Source organism: Doryrhamphus excisus, linkage group LG10 (genome assembly GCF_037039965.1).
Source record: "Doryrhamphus excisus strain RoL-2023G ecotype Guam linkage group LG10, RoL_Dexc_Guam_v1.1, whole genome shotgun sequence".
Classification (NCBI taxonomy): Eukaryota; Metazoa; Chordata; class Actinopteri; order Syngnathiformes; family Syngnathidae; genus Doryrhamphus; species Doryrhamphus excisus.
The window spans coordinates 15,584,634-15,600,220 of record NC_136366.1 but is presented as its reverse complement, the minus strand read 5'-3'; the positions used below and the strand labels follow the sequence as shown (position 1 = coordinate 15,600,220).

General features: G+C 40.4%; 1 protein-coding gene across 1 annotated transcript in view; it reads left to right on the top strand.

The window, feature by feature from the left end:
* Positions 1–15,587, top strand: part of cenpe (centromere protein E) — a 39,355-nt gene that overhangs the window by 10,082 nt on the left and 13,686 nt on the right. Inside the window, exons 18-43 of the mRNA XM_078794335.1 lie at positions 783–950; positions 1,965–2,039; positions 2,155–2,223; positions 3,870–3,965; positions 4,060–4,158; positions 4,230–4,379; positions 4,547–4,645; positions 4,713–4,871; positions 5,320–5,418; positions 5,482–5,631; positions 6,178–6,399; positions 6,708–6,779; positions 6,919–7,002; positions 8,788–8,850; positions 9,541–9,762; positions 10,026–10,109; positions 10,250–10,333; positions 11,196–11,267; positions 12,674–12,895; positions 13,208–13,279; positions 13,416–13,499; positions 13,625–13,816; positions 14,131–14,202; positions 14,727–14,948; positions 15,242–15,322; positions 15,479–15,562. Coding sequence (XP_078650461.1) covers positions 783–950; positions 1,965–2,039; positions 2,155–2,223; positions 3,870–3,965; positions 4,060–4,158; positions 4,230–4,379; positions 4,547–4,645; positions 4,713–4,871; positions 5,320–5,418; positions 5,482–5,631; positions 6,178–6,399; positions 6,708–6,779; positions 6,919–7,002; positions 8,788–8,850; positions 9,541–9,762; positions 10,026–10,109; positions 10,250–10,333; positions 11,196–11,267; positions 12,674–12,895; positions 13,208–13,279; positions 13,416–13,499; positions 13,625–13,816; positions 14,131–14,202; positions 14,727–14,948; positions 15,242–15,322; positions 15,479–15,562 — 3,096 coding nt within the window. The remainder of the gene's footprint in view (positions 1–782; positions 951–1,964; positions 2,040–2,154; positions 2,224–3,869; positions 3,966–4,059; positions 4,159–4,229; positions 4,380–4,546; positions 4,646–4,712; positions 4,872–5,319; positions 5,419–5,481; positions 5,632–6,177; positions 6,400–6,707; positions 6,780–6,918; positions 7,003–8,787; positions 8,851–9,540; positions 9,763–10,025; positions 10,110–10,249; positions 10,334–11,195; positions 11,268–12,673; positions 12,896–13,207; positions 13,280–13,415; positions 13,500–13,624; positions 13,817–14,130; positions 14,203–14,726; positions 14,949–15,241; positions 15,323–15,478; positions 15,563–15,587) is intronic.

The window sequence follows — 15,587 nt, the reverse complement described above, 5'->3', positions numbered from 1 at the left end:
ATGGGGGAGGGAAATATCGTATTATTTTAATATGGTTTCTGTAGGAGGACAAACATGACACAAACAATGCCATTTTTTTCCTTTTTTTTCAGTGGAAACCAAATCGTGTGAAAAATTAAAAGTAAATCTGATCCAGATTCCCCCCCTCCCCCCAAAAAACATCACAAATTATATTAAATATAGAACAATCAGTTTGATCAGAATGATGGGTAAAGGGATAAATCAGAGGTGTCCAAACAGTGACAGGAAGGTCTTTTGCAGGCTATGACTTTAAAAAAAAATAAATTATTGTTCCTGCGTCGCTGTGAAAAAATACAATTTAGCAAGAAAACTAGCAAAAATGTCAAAGTCAACTTTACAAGAATGAGGTCAAAATATTAATGGTAAAAAAAGTTGCAATCTAGCAAGAAAATATTTTTCAGAAGATAAAGTTGTAATATCGTATTATTGTGAGAAACAAAACAGTTTTATTCATTTTTTTACAAGTCAAAATATGGGAATAAAGCCCCAATTATGATTTATGCTGTTTTTAAATTAAATACGTATGCTCCAGTTTGCAAAAGCACAGAGACTGACTGAAAGCTAGTTTTCTCAAGACTACTTACTTACACAGTATGCTTAAACGGCTAATTTTTGTACTGAAAATACTTCCTGGTTGTCACACACAACGAGAAATACTTAGTTTTTTTCCCAGGATCACCAAGCCCCCCCCCCCCCCCCCCCCCCTCCTTTACAGGCCTTATTGTTGTTTGTGTCACTAATGCTGTTCAATGTGTTTCCAGGATGCGTTGGCTTCTGAGCGGAACTATCTAAAGCAAGAGCTGGGCCTATTCATGGAGCAGACCAACGTCCTAGAAAAAGAGGTCACTTGTCTGTCACAGGAGCTGGAAGAGAAGAGGGAGACTGATGAGTTTAAATCTCTTGAGGAACAGTTCAGGAACGAGCGTGAGGTAAAGAGGAATTCAATATTTTGACCAGTATGACGTATGTGAGGCGGGGTACACCCTACACTGGTCGCCAGCCAATCACAGGGCACATATAGACAAACAACCATTCACACTCACATCCATACCTATGGACAATTTGGAGTCGCAAATTCATCTAGCATGTTTTTGAAATGTGGGAGGAAACTGGAGTACCCGGAGAAAACCCACGCATGCATGGGGAGAACATGCAAAGAGATGGCCGAGGTTGGAATTGAACCCAGGTTTCCTAGCAGTTAAGCCTGCGTGCTAACCACTCGGTTGCCATGCAACCCAGGGTTTATTCATTTATTATCAACTCCTACACCAACAAAATTAGAAAGTGGGGGTTCAACAGTAGTCTGGAGGTCCTTGGGAGTGCTTGGAAGTGCAGCTGGAATAGGTGCAGATTCTGGAAAATCTAAGAAAAGTGTGTGGCTTATCATGTGTAGCTGCTTTATAGTCAAAGGAGACCCGGAGAAAACCCACGCATGCACGGGGAGAACATGCAAACTCCATACAGAGATGGCCGAGGGTGGAATTGAACTTCGGGTCTCCTAGCTGTGAGGCCTGCGCGCTAACCACACCATATCTTACTCCTGGTGTAAAAAAAAAAAAAAAACTACAGCAACACAATAGGTTGATTAATACAATTAATGAAGACAATACACTACAAATGTATAATGCAGAATATTAACGTACTTCTGTGGGCTCTAGCCATGTGATTTCCAGCCTTTTTTATGAATACTATACAGTAAAACACTCTAGGAAAGTATAAACATGCACCATTTTGTGTTGAATATTTACTCAGCCGATCAAAACCTCAGTAAGACTGCATATGGTGGTCAGGTGTTATCATGGAGGATGGAATTGAACCCTGGTCTCCTAGCTGTCAGGTCTGCATGCTAACCACTAGACCACCGTGCCGCCCTCCGTTTGAACATTTATGTGCAAAAATTCTTCTGTCAAGAGTCAAGATTGTTGCTATCTGAACTTTTGCAGAACGAGTTGCAAAATGAAATATCCTCATTGAAGATGGAGATGGAATCCCGTCAACTGCAGGGCTTAGAACTTCAGGTGAGTGCAGCATAAAGTTCCAGTTACAGCAGACCTCATCACCCATTTAATATTGCAACATTGAAATGAAAACACTTTGGCTAATTGTTTTGCCTTTGTTCATTTCTCCTTTCAGAAATCATTTGAGACGCTTTCTGAAGAGCTGAAGCAGAAAACCAAATGTGCTGATGATCTTCAGAATATGGTTTGACTTTACAGTATTTTGTGCATGTTTATAATTACATATTTGTACATTTATGGTTTCCAAACAATGATAGATGTTTAAAATATTTCAATATGTAGTATATGTTTTCATGTCAGTATAATCTGAATAGTGCCTAGTTACCACTACACTCAAACACATCACATGATGCACAGGGCTTAATGATCCTCATCTGGAGGTGTAGTGTGTTAAAGTCAACTTTTTTTGTTTTTAACTTATTTATTATGGGCTTGCTCAACATGCAAGCCCCATATAACAGCAGTCTATGGGGCTTGTATAGCATTTAAGCTAATTTACTCATGTCTAAAAGCAACTACACACATGGTATGATGTAGGGAGGTTATATGACAACCTTGGCACTTTCTAAACTTGAGGCTCTCTTGCTAGGTGCTATCATGATGACTGTTAGCATTTTAGCTAATTTACTCATGTCTAAAGGCAAATACACACATAGCATGATGTGGGGACACTATCGGACTCCCTGGACACTTTTGGGACTTGAGGCTGTCTTGCGAGGTGCTAGCATGGTGACTGTTAGCATGTTAGCAATTTAGCTAATTTACTCATGTCTACAGGCAAATACACACGGCATGTAGTAGGGAGGTTATAGGACAACCTTGGCACTTTCTAAACTTGAGGCTCTTTTGCTAGGTGCTAGCATGATGACTGTTAGCATTTTAGCTAATTTACTCATGTCTAAAGGCAAATACACACATGGCATGATGTGGGGACACTATCGGACTCCCTGGACACTTTTGGGACTTGAGGCTGTCTTGCGAGGTGCTAGCATGGTGACTGTTAGCATGTTAGCAATTTAGCTAATTTACTCATGTCTACAGGCAAATACACACGGCATGTAGTAGGGAGGTTATAGGACAACCTTGGCACTTTCTAAACTTGAGGCTCTCTTGTTAGGTGCTAGCATGATGACTGTTAGCATTTTAGCTAATTTACTCATGTCTAAAGGCAACTACACAAATGGCATGATGTGGGGACACTATGGGGCTGCCCCAAACTTTTTGGGACCTGAGGCTGTGTTGCTAGGTGCTAGCATGGTAGCCATTAGCATGTTAACATTTAAGCTAATTTACTCATGTCTAAAGGCAAATACACACATGGTATGATTAGGAGACACTATCGGACTCCCTGGACACTTTTGGGACTTGAGGCTGTCTTGCTAGGTGCTAGCATGATGACTGTTAGCATGTTAGCAATTTAGCTAATTTGCTCATGTCTAATGGCAACTACACACATGGCATGATGTGGGGACACTATGGGGCTACCCCAAACTTTTCGGGACCTGAGGCTGTGTTGCTCGGTGCTAGCATGGTAGCCATTAGCATGTTAGCATTTAAGCTAATTTACTAATGTCTAAAGGCAAATAGACACATGGCATGATGTAGGGACACTATGGGACTGCATCAACCTCTTCGGTACTTGAGGCCTTCTTGCTAGGTGCTAGCATGGTAGCCATTGGCACAGCGGGCCCGAGGTTCACAGCACAGGTGGCAAGCCCATCAAAATTTCCGTGGGAATTTTCTAGTTTAGTTTAATGTACAATATTAGGGACATTATTGTGTAGATGTCATCATATGCCAGTACTTATCTGACTATTTCTTTATTTTCAGGTTGCTGAGACTCAAGGGCTCCTGCGTTCTCTTCAGGATGAGCTTCAGTTGCAGAAACAAAACCCAGACCTTGTGAAAGAACCGAAAGACTTTGAGGTAGGCCTGTTTCTCAGTGAGCCCATGAACCATTCCATCTAAACCAGTTTGAAACCATGCAAGGTAACATGACTGTCTGGTTTCTGGTGTTCAGAGCTCTCCTGAAGAGATGGAGAAGCTAGTCTCAGAAGTTGCAGCTCTCACCGCAGAAAGGGATTCACTCAAGATGGATCTGCAAGAAAATGTAGACCTGGTGAGTTTTCATGCACCTGCTTTATGTCCTAGCATTATGTCCTTTTCCTTATGTAAATGTCATTGAAACAGATGATTGAGAACCAGGGTGAACTTGGGACTGCCCTTGAGAAGATCTCTGCTCTAAAACAGCAGATTAAACAGTTGGAGGATTCACAAGCATCCAACTCCGGAAAGCCTATTGATGACATGACCACAGAGGTTGGGGAGATTCAAACACAAGTAAGTTATCTGTAAACAAAATGTGTTGCAATATGTGTATATCCATTTGTCCAGACAGCCTGTTTTTATTGGCCAATTATGTCCACGATTACACAAATGCCGAAAGCGTAGGGCCCTACAGTGAAAACATGCAAGCTAACATGACTGTCTTGGTGTCTGGTGTTTAGAGCTCTCCTGAAGAGATGGAGAAGCTCGTCTCGGAAGTGGAAGCTCTCACTGCAGAACGGGATTCGCTCAAGATGGATCTGCAAGAAAATGTAGACCTGGTGAGTTTTTATGCTACTGCCCTGCTAAAGCTCTTTATATAAATGTCATTGAATGTCATCGAAACAGATGATTGAGAACCAGGCTGAGCTCATGTCTGCCCTTGAGAAGATCTCGGCTCTAAAACAGCAGATTAAACAGTTGGAGGATTCACAAGCATCCAACTCTGGAAAGCCTGTTGATGACATCACCACAGAGGTTGGGGAGCTTCAAACAAAAGTTATCTGTGTACAAAATATTATACCATGTGTTTATCCATTTGTCCAGACGGTTTTTACTAGTGACAACTATTAGAATGCATGTTTTATATCACCCGTATGGGTTTGCACAATTTGAAGGCAAAGAGTGTATTGTGTGTTCAAAATGTCTGACGGCTGAGATGAGCTGTGAGCAAGAATAAAACATGCCGCTCATCTTATTCCACTCAGAGCTTGCACAAAGTCGGCAAGCATCTTAAAACGCTTGCTAACATTAACAAGCAAGTAAAAGACAATCACACTCATATAGCCTTAGTCACACAGCCGCACCAGAATGCTCTGTTAAACTAGGCTAACCCAGCTAGCTTCCATTCATACTCCATAAAAGGAGTACTGCCAACTGACCTGTTTGTAAGTGAGCTGCTAAACCAGTTGAAAACATGCAAGGTAACATGACTGTCTTGGTGTCTGGTCTTCAGGGCTCTCCTGGAGAGATGGAAAAGCTTGTCTCGGAAGTGGAAGCTCTCACTGCAGAAAGGGATTCCCTCAAGATGGATCTGCAAGAAAATGTAGACCTGGTGAGTTTTTATGCTACTGCCCTACCTCTTTTTTATAAATGTCATTGAATGTCATCGAAACAGATGATTGAGAACCAGGGTGAGCTCATGTCTGCCCTTGAGAAGATCTCTGCTCTGAAACAGCAGATTAAACAGTTGGAGGATTCACAAGCATCCAATTCCGGAAAGCCTATTGATGACATGACCACAGAGGTTGGGGAGCTTCAAACAAAAGTAAGTAATCTGTAAACAAAGCCTGTTATGGCGATCACGACTGGCACACGGACACCTCGTGGCCAATGTTGAATACAGTACTACATTCACAATTACAATGCTTCTTCTGCCATATATATATATATATATATATATATATATATATATATATATATATATATATATATATATATATATATATATATATATATATATATATATATATATATATATATATATATATATATATATATATATATATATTAGCCACTTTTAATCTTAAAAATCTTAAAAAATACTTGATGCCAAAAATAGTTTCTTTTTGAATATGCATTTATTTCCCATTAGGCCATATTTGACCACGAAATAGCTGTGATTTATTAATTACTTTGTGAAAAAACGCCATCGGGTGAGGGTAGAATGTTCTAACTGTGATGTATACTTACCTGTACACGTCTTGTCAAAGCATCTTCCCACTGGAAAGAGTTAGTCAAATGACCTGTGAAACAGCACCATCTGCTGGATTCAAGGCTGCATCACTTATAATGTATCTCTCTCTTTAACCAGATCAACAATTTGAGCCAAGAGCTTGACCATGTGAAAGCTGAGAGGGAGAGCCTGTTCCTCAACAAGGAAGCTGAACATGAGACCTCCACAAATGAGATCCAGAAGCTGTTGTGCAAAGTAAATTCGCTCAGCGAAGAGAGGGATCAGCTGCATGAGACTGTTGAGGGACTGAGACAGGAGAAGAGCCAGCTTCGAGCAGAAATGGAAGAAAGGATGGAGATGGTAAGGGACCTTGGATTATCTTAAACTACTGATGCTTCTCTACTCCTGTGTGTGTGTGTGGAGGGGTGACACGGGGGGGGTACCTACTGTATAACAAACAATAGGGCTTTTTTCGCAGAAACAGTGGACTAAGTGACCAAAACAAAGTTCTGATTATGAAACAAACAGCAGCAGAATCTGTAGAATGTTATCCTAATTTTTATGCTTGGAAATTGAATATTTCAACATCATGTTGCAATTTAATTTCTTTTGTGGGGATTTTTTTCATTTTATTCTTTTTTTGTGTGTGTTATCTCTGATTCCTGTAGTTGCAGCAAGAGCAGCTCAGCTCAGCAGCACAGTCCCTGAAGGAAGAACAAGAAGATCAACAAAATGTGCAGGTTAGATTCTCTTTAAAAAAAAATGCGTAATGTAGTATCTTTGGTATACTAACCCATACAGTATACTCATATTCCATGTACTCTACTTTGATAACACTTCAAAACATATTTAAATGTATAATCCTCAATGGTGCTCTAGATCCAACAGCTAAAGGAGCAGCTGGAGAACGCTAAGGAGGAGGTGACTCTCTTGAAAGCTGATCTTCAAGAAAATGTACAGCTGGTGAGTTTTTCTTTGAGTCCTTTCTTTTCTATTAACAATGCAGTAAATAGATTTATTGATCATTGTGACAGGCCTATACCTCATTATTAGTCCAATGGCACAAAAGTCTCCTGAGTATTGGCATACAGGGATGTACTTAAGTAATATACAGTGAAGAAAATAAGTATTTGAACACCCTGCTATTTTGCTATTTCTCCCACTTAGAAATCATGGAGGGGTCTGAAATTTTCATCGTAGGTGCATGTCCACTGTGAGAGAGATAAACTAAAAAGAAAAATCCAGAAATCACAATGCATGATTTTTTAACAATTTATTTGTGTGATACAGCTGCAAATAAGTATTTGAACACCTGTGTATCATCTAGAATTCTGACCCTGAAAGACCTGTTAGTCTGCCCATTAGAAGTCCACCTGCACTCCATGTATCATCCTGAATCAGATGCACCTGTTTGAGGTCGTTAGCTGCATAAAGACACCTGTCCACCCCATACAATCAGTAAGACTTTAACTTGTAACATGGCGAAGACCAAAGAGCTGTCCAAAGACACCAGAGACAAAATTGTACACCTCCACAAGGCTGGAAAGGGCTACGGAGCAATTACCAAGCAGCTTGGTGAAAAAAGGTCCACTGTTGGAGCTATCATTAGAAAATGGAAGAAGCTAAACATGACGGTCAATCTCAATCGGAGTGGAGCCCCATGCAAGATATCACCTCGTGGGGTCTCAATGATTCTAAGAAAGGTGAGGAATCAGCCCAGAACTACACGACAGGACTTGGTCAATGACCTGAAAAGAGCTGGGACCACCGTTTCCAAGGTTACTGTAGGTAATACACTAAGACGTCATGATGTGAAATCATGCATGGCACGAAAGGTTCCCCTGCTTAAACCAGCACATGTCAAGGCCCGTCTTAAGTTTGCATATGACCATTTGGATGATACAGAGGAGTCATGGGAGAAAGTTTTATGGTCAGATGAGACCAAAATAGAACTTTTTGGTCATAATTCCAATAAGCGTGTTTGGAGGAAGAAGAATGAAGAGTACAATCCGAAGAACACCATCCCTACTGTGAAGCATGGGGGTGGTAGCATCATGCTTTGGGGGTGTTTTTCTGCACATGGGACAGGACGAGTGCACTGCATTAAAGAGAGGATGACTGGGGCCGTGTATTGTGAGATTTTGGGGAACAACCTCCTTCCCTCTGTCAGAGCATTGAAGATGGGTCGTGGCTGGGTCTTCCAACACGACAACGACCCGAAGCACACAGCCAGGAAAACCAAGGAGTGGCTCCGTAAGAAGCATATCAAGGTTCTAGCATGGCCCAGCCAGTCTCCAGACCTGAACCCAATCGAAAATCTTTGGAGGGAGCTCAAACTCCGTGTTTCTCAGCGACAGCCCAGAAACCTGACTGATCTAGAGAAGATCTGTGTGGAGGAGTGGGCCAAGATCCCTCCTGCAGTGTGTGCAAACCTGGTGAAAAACTACAGGAAACGTTTGACCTCTGTAATAGCAAACAAAGGCTACTGTACCAAATATTAACATTCATTTTCTCAGGTGTTCAAATACTTATTAGCAGCTGTATCACACAAATAAATTGTTAAAAAATCATGCATTGTGATTTCTGGATTTTTCTTTTTAGTTTATCTCTCTCACAGTGGACATGCACCTACGATGAAAATTTCAGACCCCTCCATGATTTCTAAGTGGGAGAAATAGCAAAATAGCAGGGTGTTCAAATACTTATTTTCTTCACTGTACATTGGTGTATTATTTTTTTTCACTTCAGAAAGAGCAACTGAGTGAGAAGACGAACCAGCTAGAGGCAGAGCTGCAGCAAAGCATTGATAAGGTGAGTAAACATGCTTTTAATCATTAGGAATCATCCCAAAAAACACCATCAAGTGAGGGTGGGATGTTGAAACAAGGGATGACTGTACACACATACAATATACGGTATTATACTTACCTGTACATACCATACTATGTGCTACATAGGTCTTGTCAAAGCATCTTCTCACTGGAAAGCTTTTTATCATTAGGAATCATCACATTACAGTTAACCAATGATGAACTGTGTTCTATGGCTATTCAAACATGGAACCTATACATTAAAATGCGTAACTTTCTGCACGCTACACTCCTACATGCTTTTTCACTTCCTCCTCCTTCTCATGAGTGTTTTTTCTGTTTACATGAGCCCTTATCAAATGCACTACTGCCATCTAGTGGCTGTCTTTATGGCTTAAAGCTACTGTACATCATGTATTTTATTAGCCTCCATCCATCCAGTTTCTATGTAGCTTATCCTCATTGAGGTTGCAGGGGTATGCTGGAGCCTATCCCAGCTGACTTCAGGCGAGAGACAGGGTACACCCTTGACTGGTCACCAGCACATATAGTGTACATATGTGCAGTTATACAACACGTCTTGTCAAAGCATCTTCCCACTGGAAAGAGTTAGTCAAATGACCTGTGAGACAGCACCATCTGCTGGATTCATGGCTGCAGCACTTATAATGTATCTCTCTCTTTAAACCAGATCAACAATTTGAGCCAAGAGCTTGACCATGTGAAAGCTGAGAGGGAGAGCCTGTTCCTCAACAAGGAAGCTGAACATGAGACCTCCACAAATGAGATCCAGAAGCTGTTGTGCAAAGTAAATTCGCTCAGCGAAGAGAGGGATCAGCTGCATGAGACTGTTGAGGGACTGAGACAGGAGAAGAGCCAGCTTCGAGCAGAAATGGAAGAAAGGATGGAGATGGTAAGGGACCTTGGATTATCTTAAACTACTGATGCTTCTCTACTCCTGTGTATGGAGTTGGGTGGTACTGGTACCTACAGTTTAACAAACAATAGGACTCCAACAGTGGACTAAGTGACCAAAACAAAGCAGACACATCAGCAGAACCTGAAGAAAGTTTGCCCAATTTTTATGCTTTCATGTAATATTTCTATTTAATTCTATTAAGGATTTTTAAAAATTTTTTTCTAAATTATATTAATAAACAAGTGTTCTTTCTGTAGTTGCAGTGTGAGTTGCAGCAAGAGCAGCTCAGCTCAGCAGCACAGTCCCTGAAGGAAGAACAAGAAGATCAACAAAATGTGCAGGTTAGATTCTCTTTAAAAAAAATGCGTAATGTAATATCTTTGGTATACTAACCCATACAGTATAGTCATATTTCATGTACTGTCGTTTGGTAACAGCTTTAAAAACATATTTAAATGTATAATCCTCAATGGTGCTCTAGATCCAACAGCTAAAGGAGCAGCTGGAGAACGCTAAGGAGGAGGTGACTCTCTTGAAAGCTGACCTTCAAGAAAATGTACAGCTGGTGAGTTTTTCTTTCTCTACAGTTTAACTTTTGGATATCTGACTGAACACAAGCTCTTGTCTGATCAGTATTCTTATTAGAATAAGATACTATAGGCCTCTTTTTTGAGCCACGGCACGTTTTTTTTACATTGGAAAACATCACTAAGTCTATACGAGGAACGAGCTCGGTGTTGCCACACGGACCAATATTACATTGCTCTGCCAGTCTTTACACCACAGACACTCCACAGTAGCCATGTTTACATGACGAGTTTTTCCGAATGACTTTTTTGGAAACAATGGTATACATGGAAAGGAATATTCCAATCTTTTGTCTACATGCATCGCTATAATCAACCAGAATAGTCAATGGGGCATGCCCAGTAAAACATAAACACCAACATCACGTGATACTGATAATTCCGTATTGCCAGTTTTTCATTTGTCCAGTCTTGAAATTTAGTTTGGATCAAAAACAAACTTTCCGTATCATGCTCCGCCTCCCCCACTGGGGAAAAGACGCTGAATAACAGGAGGGTTCACTCACTTGGTTCATTCTGCGATAGATAGAACCAACGCACCCAGTAGTTGAGACAGAGTGAACTCTCTTGTCATCCAGCCTGTTTCGTAGAGAGAGGAGCAAAACAAACATGCATGCACATGTCAATATGTTGAGGCAGGCAAAATTATCAAGTCTGTTTTTATTAATCATGCGGTTAATTAATTTATTGATCATTGTGACAGGCCTATTCCTATACCTCATTATTTGTCCAATGGCACAAAAGTTTCCCAGAGTATTGGCAGATGGGATTGTAATTTAAAAAATAATATACAGTGCTAGTCGGCTATGATTACCTGTTTGTTTTGTTTTTTCACTTCAGAAAGAGCAGCTTCAGGACGTGAGTGAGAAGAACAACCAGCTAGAAGCAGAGCTGCAGCAAAGCATTGATAAGGTGAGTGAACATGCTTTTTAACACGAAGAATCATCACATTGCAGTTAACCAATGATCTACTTTGATCAAATATGTAAGCTGCAGGAGACTTGTATAGGCCTGCCTTGTACTAAGACCTACAGCTATTCTATGGCTACATAAACACGGAACCAACCAAAAGAAAGATTAGACCCCTGTTTGTCTAACTTGTCCCATTCATTAGTCATCAATAGTAGAACATACAGTAGGAAATTTTAAGGAAAATCTGTTCCCAACAAGAACTGTTGGGAACCTTCTTCATGCTACACTCCTCCACGCTATTCCACTTCCTCCTTTATGTCGTATGTGATCTTTGTATTTACATGATCGCTGCTTAGCTCTTATCAAATACACTTTGACTATCTGGCTGCATCATCTCTTTTAGCCTCTTGTGGAAAAAAACAACAAAAGTAGTTTAAATACATCTTTGGGATGCAGTGTTCAGGTTTATAAAAATGTATAATTACGTCCTTGGCATTGAATGAGTTAATTTGTGAAAAAACACCATGGGGGGGTTCAAATTGTAATGTAGCAGGGATGAGGGACAATATACAGCAGGGTTCTCAAACTCAATTTACTTGGGGGCCACTGGAGCTAGGGTCTGGGCGAGACTGGGCCCCATCAGGTTTTCCCCCCAAAAAAACCCAAAAATGCATTTATTAAAAACAGAAAAATGAATAAACTTTGCTTTGGCTCCGATTTTCTACAATAAAAGCTCTGATAAAACATTCCACTGTTCTCAAATATCTTAATTTTTATTTTTCTGCACAAAATAAGATGAAAAATAAATAAACAAATCAAGAATTAATAAAATCAATCAATCAGTAATAAATAAATATAATAATAATAATAATAATAAAACGGCAAATAATAAAAACTTAAGAAACCACATATAGTTGGTGGGTAGACAAATTATTTTTTTCAGATTAAAATGAACAAAGCATTATTAGAGCCCTGTAGACATGACAAAACACGACTATAGTCACATTTATACTCTTTTTATTTACAACATATTGCGCAACTGCAGGGTCTTGAGACACATGCTAACTCGCAAACTAGAGAGCTAGCGACCTAAACGGTAGCCTTCAAGGTATTTCCTTTAAACTTAAATAGCCAAAAACTTACCACTTCCACACGGATAGGGAGGATAACTATTAACAGTTATTTAACCTTTAACATGAACATTAATCAAACGTAATAATTTTTTCTGGGTACATGATACCATACAGCATCCATATCAAACTTGCGCGGGCCGCACTAACATTAAACTTTCATATCAAGGCGGGGGCCTCAGACCCCTGATATACAGTATTATACACATGTGAGACAGCACCCTCTGCTGGATTCATGGCTGCAGCACTTACAATGTATATCTGTCTTTTAACCAGATCAACAATTTGAGCCAAGAGCTTGACCATGTGAAAGCTGAGAGGGAGAGCCTGTTCCTCAACAAGGAAGCTGAACATGAGACCTCCACAAATGAGATTCAGAAGCTGTTGTGCAAAGTAAATTCGCTCAGCGAAGAGAGGGATCAGCTGCATGAGACTGTTGAGGGACTGAGACAGGAGAAGAGCCAGCTTCGAGCAGAAATGGAAGAAAGGATGGAGATGGTAAGGGACCTTGGATTATCTTAAACTACTGATGCTTCTCTACTCCTGTGTGTGTGTGTGGAGGGGTGGCACGGGGGGGTACCTACTGTATAACAAACAATAGGGCTTTTTTCGCAGAAACAGTGGACTAAGTGACCAAAACAAAGTTCTGATTATGAAACAAACAGCAGCAGAATCTGTAGAATGTTATCCTAATTTTTATGCTTGGAAATTGAATATTTCAACATCATGTTGCAATTTAATTTGTTTCTTTTGTGGGGATTTTTTTCGTTTTATTCTTTTTTTTGTGTGTGTTATCTCTGATTCCTGTAGTTGCAGCAAGAGCAGCTCAGCTCAGCAGCACAGTCCCTGAAGGAAGAACAAGAAGATCAACAAAATGTGCAGGTTAGATTCTCTTTAAAAAATGCGTAATGTAGTATCTTTGGTATACTAACCCATACAGTATACTCATATTCCATGTACTCTACTTTGATAACACTTCAAAACATATTTAAATGTATAATCCTCAATGGTGCTCTAGATCCAACAGCTAAAGGAGCAGCTGGAGAAAGCTAAGGAGGAGGTGACTCTCTTGAAAGCTGACCTTCAAGAAAATGTACAGCTGGTGAGGTTTTTTTTCTCTACAGTTTAACTTTTGGAAAATCTGACTGAACACAAGCTCTGGTCTGACCAGCATTCTTAGTCTAATAAGATACAAGAGTTGTCATTCTTAGTTTCCCATTCTCACAGGTTCAGAGGCTGACTGGGGAGCTTGAAGATGTGCGATCAGAACGAGACACCATGCAGTCCGAGAGGTCGCTTGAAGCTCAGACGAACAGGGATGAGATTGAGAAGCTGATGGATCGCGTGACGTTTGTCACAGAAGAACGATATCAGCTGCAGCATCGACTGGAGGAAATGACAGGAACACATCAAAATCAGGTTTTTTTTTTTTAACCATAACTCTTTCTACATGAGCATACGGTGATTTGATTTGATAAATCCTTGTCCTATACCTCATGAAGTGCTATAGAGCTCAGTCAGCTGTCTGGGTCTCATGGAGGAGATTTACAAGATGACTTGCAGTGTGATGTCTTTGAGACGCGCAAGCTCAGTTTTAGGCGACACTAAAGGAAATAACAGCAAAAAAACGTGTCCAGGAAAAATGTCCAGGAGTATTGACATACAGGGTTGCACTGTTAAAGTCATATACAATAGTAGTTGGCTTTGACTGATTTTTTTTTTTTCCACTTCAGATTGAGCAACTTCAGGATGTGAGTGAGAAGAACCACCACCTCGAGGCAGAGCTGCAGCAAAGCATTGATAAGGTGAGTGAACATGCCTTTTTATCATTAGGAGTCATCACTTTACAGTTAACCAATGATGAACTGTGTTCTATGGCTATTCAAACATGGAACCTACACATTAAAATGCGTAACTTTCTGCACGCTACACTCCTACTTGCTTTTCCACTTCCTCCTTCTCATGAGTGTTTTTTCTGTTTACATGAGCCCTTATCAAATGCACTACTGCCATCTAGTGGCTGTTTTTATGGCTTAAAGTTAACTACATCATGTATTTTATTAGCCTCCATCCATCCAGTTTCTATGTAGCTTATCCTCATTGAGGTTGCAGGGGTATGCTGGAGCCTATCCCAGCTGACTTCAGGCGAGAGACAGGGTACACCCTTGACTGGTCACCAGCACATATAGTGTACATATGTGCAGTTATACAACATGTCTTGTCAAAGCATCTTCCCACTGGAAAGAGTTAGTCAAATGACCTGTGAGACAGCACCATCTGCTGGATTCATGGCTGCATCACTTATAATGTATCTCTCTCTTTAAACCAGATCAACAATTTGAGCCAAGAGCTTGACCATGTGAAAGCTGAGAGGGAGAGCCTGTTCCTCAACAAGGAAGCTGAACATGAGACCTCCACAAATGAGATCCAGAAGCTGTTGTGCAAAGTAAATTCGCTCAGCGAAGAGAGGGATCAGCTGCATGAGACTGTTGAGGGACTGAGACAGGAGAAGAGCCAGCTTCGAGCAGAAATGGAAGAAAGGATGGAGATGGTAAGGGACCTTGGATTATCTTAAACTACCGATGCTTCTCTACTCCTGTGTGTGTGTGTGTGTGTTTGGGGGTGGGGGGGCAACAGCAACAGTGGACTAAGTGACCAAAACAAAGTTCTGATTATGAAACAAAAACATCAGCAGAATCTGAAGAGTGTTTTCCTAATTTTTATGCTTGGAAATTGAATATTTCAACATCATGTTAACATTGCAATTTAATTTGTTACTTTTTGGGGATTTTTTTCATTTTATTTATTTATCTTTTTTACAAGTGTTATCTCTGATTCCCGTAGTTGCAGTGTGAGTTTCAACAAGAGCAGCTCAGCTCAGCAGCACAGTCCCTGAAAGAACAAGAAGCTCAACAAAATGTGCAGGTTAGATTCTCTTTTTTAAAAAAAATGCGTAATGTAGTATCTTTGGTATACTAACCCATACAGTATAGTCATATTTTATGCACTCTACTTTGATAACACTTTAAGATAACGCTTCAAGAGCAATTTAAGCACATTATATGATTAATGGTGTTCTAGATCCAACAGCTAAAGGAGCAGCTGGAGAAAGCTAAGGAGGAGGTGACTCTCTTGAAAGCTGACCTTCAAGAAAATGTACAGCTGGTGAGTTTTTCTTTCTCTACAGTTT